Here is an 11,218-nt window from a genome sequence, read left to right on the forward strand (position 1 = left end):
ATAGTATTATCAGGCTTTGTATTTCTTCCTGTGTTTTGATGAATTATATTTTTCTAGAAATTTGTCAATTTCTTATAAGTTTTCAAATTTACTGGTACAAAGTTTATCAGTACTCTTTTAATATTCAATCTTTATTATTTTATAGCGGTATCCACTTATTTATTTCAGTCTTATTTATTTATGCCTTGTCCTTAATTTCTTATTTACTATCCAAATGGATTGTCTTTCTTAATCTTTCAAAGTTTCAACTTCTGATTTCTTTAATCTCTGCTTTTGTCTTTCCTAATTTTAATCTACTTTTGTTTATTCTAACATTCCTTTTCTATTTTAAGTTAAATGCACAGCTCAATTTTCAGTTATTATTCTTTTTTTAATATAAGTATTTTTAAAATTTCCCTTTAAGTACCAATTTCATTGCATCCAGAAAAATTTGATTGGTGGTATTTTCATTATCATTTACTTGTGAACATTTAAAATTTCTATTATTTCTTCTTTATCCTCCTGATTATTTAAAAGAATGGATAACTGAATTTATTTCTAAGTTAACAGCATTTTGGTCAGAAAATTTTGAGGGCCGGAAAATGACGCTGAAATGTGTTAATCTGTGCTTTGTAATCTAGTACAAGTTCGGTTTTTATATGTTTGTGTATTCCAAAGAATGCAGTGCTCATTAAACCATGCTTAAATGAGTTGTTAAAATATGCTAAAGATATATGAATTTTTTTAGATCCATGAATTATCAGTAAATGAGAAACGTATTTAAACATTTCCCAATAGTAAGTTTGTCAATATTCTCTAGTTTGGTCAAATTTTGATTTATTGTAAGTCTATTTCATTAGAAGTATTCAAATTAAAATTGCTACATTTTACTGGTAAATTGGACTTATTACATAATGACTCTCATGCTCCCCAATAATGCTTTTGTGTCTTTAAGTCTACTTTGCTAATGTTAATATAACTACCATTTTCTTTTAGTTAGTATTTGCCTGAAATATCATTTTCTACCCTTTTATTTTCTTTCTTTCTATTTACTTATGCTTTTTGTAAACAGCATTTAACTTAAAGAAAACAAACCGCTCTGAAGCTTTTATAAGCAGGGATTAGGCAATTTATATTTATTGCAGGACTTGTTTCTATATTCTATGTTTTTCATCTCTATTTTCTGCTGTTTTTATGCTTTTTTCTCCCATTCTTTCCTTTTATTCAAATTGACTTTAAGTGTTCTTTTGCACACCTTGATTCCTTTCTTTCCTCCTCTACAGGTTTCCAGTACATATACCTTATAGTGGTTAACCTTGAAATTTTACCATACAAATTTAAACTACATCAAAAGTTAACTTTCAATCCTCTCCCAAACAATACATTTCACCTCTGATCTTCTCCTTAACAACTTAAGTATGATTGTTGTCCAGTGTTTTAGTTCTGTACTTCTCACCTCCCACTTTTATTTTTTTAAACAAATTAGTGTGTTTTATTATTATAGGATATCAATGCAAGTAGCTGATGATTTACAAATGTGTTTTTGTTTATACCCATATAATATTTATATTTAATTACAATCTGGGACATTTTCCTTAAACTTGAAAGTTAAATATCCAGTTGCCTACATGCCATTTACACTGTATGTCTGTCCAAATGTCACTTAAAACTTCCAAAGAGTTCCTACTTCCCAGTTCTCTCCCCAGACTTCTCCATCTCAGTCAGTGACATTAGCATCTACCCAATGCTCAAACCAAAACACCCAGCCATAATTGACTGATTCCTCCTTCATCTTACACCTAATTCATCCTTTTATTTATATCTCAAAAATATTCTCAAACCTCTTTTCTTTACTTAATCCTCACTTATTATCCCCTAGTCCAAAACCAGATTTACCGCTTCCCCCGTTTAACTTTAATCCCTTTCCAATTCAATCTCCATGAAACAGCTAGAGTGATCTTTTAAAAATGTGTGTCAGATCAATGACTTCTCCAGTTAAAATTTCACTGATCTCTGAATAAATTCCAGATGCTGTATGTCCTGCATAGTCTGGTTCCTGAGCACTTCATCTCATTCACTTCAGCTACACTATCTTCATACATACAAAGCCCTTTCCTTTTCAGTGCCTCTGCTCTGACCTTTGTTTCTGCCTAGAAAGCTCTTCCTCAACTGCTAATTCTTATCTTTCAGATCCCAGCTCAGAAGTCATTTTTATGAAAGTCCTCCCTGAATGTAGGCCCCTATCAGTTACTTTCTATCAAATTAGTGTTTTATTTCCTTCAGACTAAACATCACAGTTTGTATCATGTTTGTATCTTATTATTTGTCTCTCCCACCATAATGTGAGCTTCACAAGGGAATCTTCTTTTGTCTTGTTGACTGATATATATTCCTGGGAACCAGCACAATGCTTAGCACATATTAAATGCTCAATAAATATCTGCTGAATGAATAGATAATTACTACCACAAATTACATATGAAACAATAGTATTAGTAAATTAAGTAATAGTGATTAAAGATGACAGAACATATAATCTGGAAGAGCAAAAGACTCCACCTCAACCTACCAATGTGTCAAAAGCAATTATATTTGTAAATTTCTTTCTTTACAGATTTTCTAATATGTTTTACTCCCAGATTTTCTTACAGAATTCATCTCATGCTGGAAATTTATACCCTTTGAGAAATACTAATTTTAATATTAGTCTAAGCTGAAAGATTTTTCCTAAGAAAACATATTCACCAAAATCGATCCCATGAGACTAAATATTAGAACCAACTAATTATCATAGAAAAAAATTAAAATGATCACAAAGCTACTCCATCACCAAGCTAGGTTTCACAAACAAATACTAACAACATTTAAAGGAATAAACAAGCTATTTAAATAAGAAGCTATTTAAACAACTTTAAAGGAATTTATAAGTTATTTAAAGGTATAAATAATCTACTTAAACACCAAGAATTCAAAAAGAAATAAAGAAAACATAATCTTTTAGCAAAGTATCAAATTGTTATCAAGACAAAAAAAAACTAGCAACAATTCGCACAATGGCTCTCAATATTAAAATCCTATGTAAAATATTAGCAAACAGAATCCAGCAGTTCACTATAATGAGAATAAACCATGATTATGTGATCATGTTGAGTTTATTTCATGAAACAAGGGCAATTAAATATTAAGAAATACAGTAGCCCTAACCGGTTTGGCTCAGTGGATAGAGTGCCGGCCTGCGGACTCAAGGGTCCCAGGTTCGATTCCAGCCAAGGGCATGTACCTTGGTTGCGGGCACATCCCCAGTAGGGAGTGTGCAGGAGGCAGCTGATCGATGTTTCTCTCTCATCGATGTTTCTAACTCTCTATCCCTCTCCCTTCCTCTCTGTAAAAAAAATCTATAAAATATATTTAAAAAAAAAAGAAATACAGTAAAAGAATTATTCTTTAAAAGTGAATAATCTTATGATAATTTCCACTGATGCTAAAAAGACTTTAATAAAATTAGCAAGCATTCTTGCTAGAAATCTATAAAATAACGGAGGTACTTCCTTAGTGCAATTAAAAAAAAGTGTGTGTGTGTGTGAAATCAACCTAAAAGCCAGAATCACTCTTACTGTGGAAATAACTAGAGCAAGGGTTGGTAAACTGTGGCCCATAGGTTATTTCTAGCCTGTCACTCACTGGTTTATATAATTAAAATCTTGTTGCAAGACAGCTATACCCATTCATTTACTCATTGTCTATGGCTACTTTTACACTACAATGGTAGAATTGAAAATATTTGCTATTTGGCATTTCACAGTATATAGCCACTATATAGCAATTATAGCTCTAATTCACTCATACCTAACTCCATCAAAGTGATCTTTTCAATGACCAAGTTTTCTTTAGTAAAGCGAAGTAGAAACACATACTGTATTTTAATAGAAGGTACTGAAATTGCCTGTATTTTCAATTTGACTGTTCTTTGTAACACACTAAAACCATAATGAAAAAAATCAGTAGGACCTACTGGTCCTACACAGGGCTTGTAAATGCATTTAATAGCATACCCAACATCTGAATGTGATACATAGCATTCTTAAAACAATAGATCTCAATGTTAAACATACCCTTCCTGAAGAGATAATTCTTGGTTTTCTTCAGGACTACTGCTATCACTGTGTAGTCCAGGTTCATTTTCATCTTTTCCTGGTAGAGTCTCCCAACTTTCATCACTTGAGGACTGATCTTTTTCTGTACCAGAAAATCGATGAGGCAAAGAAGCAGACCATTCTCCATCACTGCACTCTGAACTGGAAATTTAGAACAGAAAGAAAATAAATTGTCATTATATGGCATGTGCATTTATCATTTGGAGTGTTAACCAGGCATCATGGTATAGACTACTGATGTCACACATTCTTCATCAGCTGCTAATTTTTTTTTCAGCTGCTAATTTTTAAAATGAATAAATAAATATATTCAGCAGAATGTAACTCTTTTTATATCCTCACCTGAGGACATGCTGAGAAGGAGGGGAGGGGAGAGGGGAGAGAGGAGAGAGACCGAGAGCGAGAGCGAGAGAGCGAGAGAGCGAAACCGAAACCTAGGGTCTGTGCCCTGATGGAGAATTGAACCAGCAACCTTTTGGTGCAAGGGACGATGCTCCAACCGAGTCACTCCAGCTGGGCAGAATGTAACCTTCTCAAATGAAGGTAGCATATGGCACGGCAAGTTATGAAATTATTAATTTATTAGTTTCTTCATGGAAGTATGTAATTCCATGGTGCCAAAATATAGATTCTTCATATTTTAGACATATTTTTAAGTAAAAATTTAAACTTAACTTGGTAATTATAAGTTAAATGCTATATAAAATAAATAATGATAGATTTATTATTCACCTGGCCTGATTAAAACAACTTTCTAATTAAAACAACTGTCTAAACATGATGAAATGTCTTCTATGAATAAATTTCTACTATTATCATGTTTTAGAAGCTTAACTATTTTTTCCTTCCTTTTTCAGACTTTAAAATGAAGATACATTCAAAGTCATATAAAGTAGCACTGACAAATCTTTAGTGAAGTTTTTTGGTAGGACTATGAACCCAAAATATATTTCAACTCAAGAGAATATTTAGGTAAGAAACCAAAACATATGATAAGGGGTTAATAATGAACCTCAGAAAATTATTTTATTGGTTATATTTAACCTTGGTTAATCTAGTTACATTTAACTACTCTTAAAAGCACCAGTCATACTACCAAAGGCAAAAATATTACTTACTGATGTTAAAAAAAAAATCAAAGGGCCAAAAATTAATCCTCTTTAAAAGTATGTTCCAGAAATTAATATGCATTTGTGATACAAGTGGTAGAAAGTAATACATGAACAATTTTCTATTAGTATTTCATTCTGAACATTATGACAAATTTCAAACTTAAGGTCTATCTATACCAGCCGTGGGCAAACTACGGCCCGCGGGCCGGATCCGGCCCATTTGAAATGAATAAAACAAACAAACAAAAAAAGACTGTACCCTTTTATGTAATGATGTTTACTTTGAATTTATATTAGTTCACACAAACACTCCATCCATGTTTTTGTTCCGGCCCTCCGGTCCAGTTTAAGAACCCATTGTGGCCCTCGAGTCAAAAAGTTTGCCCACCCCTGATCTATACTAATAAAGAGCTAATATGCTAATGGTCGGGATGCTGTAACGTGTAACGACCGGACTATTAGCATATTAGCTGGGCTAAAGTGGGGAGGTGCCCAGAGGAGGCGGGACCATCCCATGCCAGGGAGGGCGAGGGTGAGAGCCCATAGCGCCCCCCCTCACCAGTCCTTCTCCACCCACCGCTCGAACTCAGAGCGCCCCACGGCCCACCTGCCAGGGGAAGGAACACAGCACAGCAGGCAGGAGGCTTCCAGGCTCTCCTCCAGCACCATGACAGGGCAGAGCCGCCGAGTTCCTCTGGAGACGGTGTAAAAGCAGGGAGGCGCCCAGAGAAGGCGGGACCATCCCAAAGTGACTTGAGGGACTGAGGGCAGGGCTTGAAGTGGCCAGAGAAGGCCAGAGGGTTTGGGGGCTGGGCCAGGCACACTGGAGCTCTGCGTGGACAGGTTCGGGTGTCAAGGCAGGGCTGCAGGTGGGTGGGCGGTGCTATGCAATTTCACACGCTGGGCTCCTAGTTATTAAGTTAAAAGTCCAAATTGGCTCAGATGGAGCTAGTCAGAGGAGCCTGTGTAACTCTGATTACTTTTTTTTTTTTACTATAAGAAAACAAAAACAAACAGAAAACAAAGAACCTACCACAGGCAATTTCCTTACCAAAGAAACAAAATACTATATTTATATATTTTACATCAGGTGAAAGTTCTATCTATGACAGCCTCTTTTTACCCCTGGTAGTGGAATGCCACATTGCTAAACACAAGCTTTGAAGTAAGAAGATTTAGGTTAGGATCCTGGCTCAGTACTTACTAATAATATAAGCCCAGGCATTTAACTTCCTTAAACTCACTTTTCCTCATCTGTAAAATGAGAAAATTAATATTTACTTTTCAGGGCTATAGTAATGTTTAAATGAATACTATAGATAAAATGGCTAGCACAATTTTTGGAAAAGGGTAAACATTTAATAAAGGTGGCAGTTACTTTCTTCATTATATAAGCTGTTTGCTAGACCTTTCATTTGGATTTCCAACCAGCACACCACCATTTTTCTGTTTTCTATACCTAAGAAAGTCTATATCCTCTGGTTTGTCTTACTAAATGGTAGTATCAGCCACGTGGTTATCCAATTAGCTTTCATTTTAGTCTCTACACCAGAGGTCAGTAAATTCTGCCCTGGCCCATGAGTCAAATCTAGCCACCTGTCCATTATTTTTATGAGCTGGAAGCTAAGAATGGTTTTTGTGTTTTGTTTTTCATGTTAAAATGGTTACAAAAGTGCCTACACAATATCCTCGCTTTATCTTTTGGTCCACAAAGCCTCCAGGGGTCTGGAGGAGACATAGGTCGATGGAAGAGAAACTGTGGAGCAGGAAAGGGTGAGTGAGCAAGCTCAGTAGTAGCACTGTAGTAAAAGAAAATGAATACGGAAAAAAGTCACCTGACTGTGGAAATCAGGTAACTGTTAACATTACAGAATAGACAAATAATACTGAGAAATAGATTTGGAGGTGTTTAAGAAGAGTGGGTAGCTATGAGTATGGAACATTTACTCTGAAAAGTCAGCAATGAAAGAGAAAAACAAAAGGGCAAGTAGTTAATAGAGGGAGCAAGATCAAGTGAAGGTTTTCCCCAGACTTAGAAAAACTGGTGAATGGGAGTTGGAGGGGAGCAACCTAGGAATAAGGTTAATAGATAAGTAAGGTGTCAGATATGACTGCAGGTACAGAATGAGACAAGTTACCTCTCTTCACTAAAAAAATTGAAAATAGAAATACTGAGATATTCTAATATAAGGAAGAGGAAAACAAGAAAGTTCATGGTTAACTATTTCAGTATCTATAGGAAAGCAGGAGACAAAGTTATCTACTAAAGAGTGACAAGAGTGCATAAAACTAAAAGCAAAAAGAGAAAGAATTTAAAAATAAGTTTTCAAAGAGAATAAGCAACAGAACAAATAGGATATGAAATAATTGTGGGTTAGAGGACCATTTGTTCTTGATTATAAAAACACATGAGTTAAAAATTTAAATTCTCAAAAGAAAAACTAAATTAAGTACCAGTTTAATTTTCATACACTCTAGTACTGTCTCCAATTAACATTTAGAGCTATATTAAAAAGCAGACCACTATAACTTATTACAATGTTACACTTTTTACACATTCAATTGTGACCCAAAAACTTTTTTCACATATGGAATGAAATTATGTGATTTCTAAACAAATAATTTATGTACAAATCATAGCTAGAAATAAGATCTAGAAGTAAAACCAACCAAAAGCAACTTCTTCACAAAATCCCTCAAGGAACTGGTTAGTTTGTCTTCCTCTATACAGTGGTCGGCAAACTCATTAGTCAACAGTACAACGATTGAAATTTCTTTTGAGAGCCAAATTTTTAAACTTAAACTATATAGGTAGGTACATTGTTATTAACTTAATTAGGGTACTCCTAAGGCTTAGGAAGAGCCACACTCAAGGGGCCAAAGAGCCGCATGTGGCTCGCGAGCCGCAGTTTGCCGACCATGGGTCTAGGACATTTCACCACTGTTAACATTTAACTATATTGTAATAGAGTGATACATATAGAGTTGTTTAAATATACAAGCCTGCTTAATTTAGTAAATAAGGCCCAAAGTGGTATCTTTTTTGAATTGTACCTCCTTTCTACAACTTTCTGGTTCTTTCCCTTAATATCAGAATATTATAATCTGTAACCCCTAGCATGCCTGTAGAACAGTGGTTCTCAACCTTCCTAATGCCGCAACCCTTTAATACAGTTCCTCATGTTGTGGTGACCCCCAACCATAAAATTATTTTCGTTGCTACTTCATAACTGTAATTTTGCTACTGTTATGAATCGTAATGTAAATATCTGATATGCAGGATGTATTTTCATTGTTACAAATTGAACATAATTAAAGCATAGTGATTAATCACAAAAACAATATGTAATTATATATGTGTTTTCCGACGGTCTTAGGTGACCCCTGTGAAAGGGTCATTCGACCCCCAAAGGGGTCGTGACCCACAGGTTGAGAACCGCTGCTGTAGAACAAAGCTGTTTATCCCTAATTTAATCCTAAACTTTTATGAACTTGGAAATAAGATGAAAAGGTGTGCTAAAATGTTAGAGTGTGTGTTTTAAGACCTTTGTCTTGGCTGCTCATAGATACTTTATTTGTCTCAATACAGGAAGATCAGAGATCTTTCTTCATGGCTCTGACCTAACCTATATAGAAGAGGAAAGGAGTTTAATTTAGTCTCATGATAATTACCGATACATCTTGTCTTCTTCATTAGGATGGTGAACACCAAGGAAACAGAAATAATGATCATTTGCATTTACAGAATACCCAGAACAAAGTCTGACACTTAGGAGGATTTCAATAAATCTTTTTTGAATATATCAAATTGAAATAAACTAAATAGCTAATACTCTTTTTATTCTCCCAATATCAACAACAAAAAAAGCTGTCACAATATTTTTGTCTGAGGTAAGTTTTTTACCTTTTAAGCAAGGTTAAATAGGGGCAGAAAAAAACTGTGAAAGAAACCTCAAGTGCTATAAGAAATGGTTAGGAGAACAGTTAGGCCCAAGGTTAAAATGTACTGACATGGCTAAAAGGTCCTTTTAAACTCAAGATCTCAACAGTTATTAAAGTTCTCAGGGTTTATTTCAAAAAAGCAGGATATTAACCTTAGCTCTTTGGTCTAATTCCAAGTCTGGTAATTATATGCTGCCTATTAAAATTCCCCTTACAGTTCTAATTTAATAAGGTGGTGCTCAGTTCCTGTCAAACAGCTCAGAGCAATGCTACCAGCTGCAGTGCTTTTCCCATAGATTGTAATGTTTCAGATGTGATTAAGTGATCATTCAAATTTTTCAGGGAAGAATAGGGTCATGCATTCATTAACCCTTTTCGGTCCAACGTGGAGGCTGACTCAACAGACCAGGCGCTAGGAGCAGGTCCAACGTCGAGGCTGAGGTCGACACCGAAAACCAGTTCAACATTCAATCTCATCAATTAATTTGGACCAGACTGTTTGAATTCCAAAAATAAAATTGGACTGCAAAGGGTTAAAATGCCTTTCCACTGATAAAGAATATATACGTTTCTAAAGTGGCCAAAATTTCTGTATCTATACATATATCACAGTAAATTTTAGTTATACTCTTGATAAGGGAGTTCAATTTATAACTGTTATAATACAAACGTAAAATATTTTTCAAGTACATCATCTATAAGTTTTACAAAACATTGAACACTCAAAAAAAATTATGCAGATTCAAAGCAGTAGCTATTTGTACTTTCTTTCTCAAAACACTTATGGTAGAGTGACTGTGTTCCCCATTTCTCCAAACTGCTAATATCAGAACTGAGCAGGACTACCGTAAAACATCAGGTAGATGAACAGTTGGCAAAATGAAACTAAACAGGAGTTACAACTATTAAATTTCAATCTTTATCTCGCATCATATTAAAGGCATCTGGCAACTGTGATCCTTTGCAGGGAGCAAGGGCAGAGGAACTGAAAACACTAAGATAGAAATAGAATTCCTCGTTAAAATTGTAGTGACTACTGAAATGAAGTCCTAAAACATATCTTAAGATTTATAAATGAGCCCTAACCGGTTTGGCTTGGTGGATAGAGCATTGGCCTGCAGACTGAAAGGTCCCAGGTTCGATTCCAGTCAAGGGCATGTACCTTGGTTGTGGGCACATCCCCAATAGGGGGTGTGCAGGAGGCAGCTGATCGATGTTTCTCTCTCATTGATGTTTCTAACTCTCTATCCCTCTCCCTTCCTCTCTATAAAAAATCAATGAAATATGTTTTAAAAAAGACTTATAGATGAAAATATAAGTGGAATCCTAAATAGAACCATTACACTTATTCTGTGGTGAATCTTTAAAAAAAATCCTGTTTCTGGCATTTCAATATGTTTTTTAAAAGTGCTCCAAAATTACTTTAACCATTTAAGCACACCCAACTACAGGTTCTATAAGTCAATGTATTACTAAAAAGTTAATAAAAAAAAGTTTCTATTAAACTATAAGTACTTTTCTCATCTGTATAATCTGTTTGTAAAATAATCTATTATTGTTCAGATTAATGACATTTCACTTAAGGAAAAAAATTATAAATATGTATGCTAATACAACACCTTATAACTATTAAAAAACCCAGAGTTATTCTAAGCAAAGAAAACACTTCCATTCACAAAAAGAATCAATTTAAAAGCCAAGAGTCAAGAAAACTACATTTTTTTCTTTAGGTTGGCAAATAGCATAAAAACTTTAACTTCATTAGATGACATTATGCCTGACTATTAAAAGCAAACAAAAGAGGTTTGTATTTTTGATTAGTGTGTCCACAGTGGAGAGGGCACAGCCAAATTAAATGACTTTCTTCAAAAAAAGCAAAAAATGTAATGGGAAAAAATGCAACACGCTTATACTCTCAAAAAGATAAATTATCTAAGACTAAGTTGTTTTATTTTTTAATAGTAACTTCAAGGTAAATAGAGTTAACAATCCAATCCAAAAGTCTTAGGAATAATTATGTTTTGTGATTTA

The 11,218-nt window shown here is 34.5% G+C and overlaps 1 protein-coding gene across 3 annotated transcripts in view; it reads right to left on the minus strand.

Moving 5' to 3' along the window:
* The window catches only part of PJA2 (praja ring finger 2, E3 ubiquitin protein ligase), a 65,526-nt gene that overhangs the window by 20,031 nt on the left and 34,277 nt on the right, over positions 1 to 11,218 (minus strand). For all 3 annotated transcript variants that reach the window (XM_005866444.2, XM_005866445.2, XM_005866446.2), the window contains one exon: positions 4,092 to 4,274. In XM_005866444.2, the coding sequence (XP_005866506.1) occupies positions 4,092 to 4,274 (183 nt within the window). The remainder of the gene's footprint in view (positions 1 to 4,091; positions 4,275 to 11,218) is intronic.

The sequence above is a fragment of the Myotis brandtii genome, unplaced genomic scaffold (assembly GCF_000412655.1).
Source record: "Myotis brandtii unplaced genomic scaffold, ASM41265v1 scaffold230, whole genome shotgun sequence".
Classification (NCBI taxonomy): domain Eukaryota; kingdom Metazoa; phylum Chordata; class Mammalia; order Chiroptera; family Vespertilionidae; genus Myotis; species Myotis brandtii.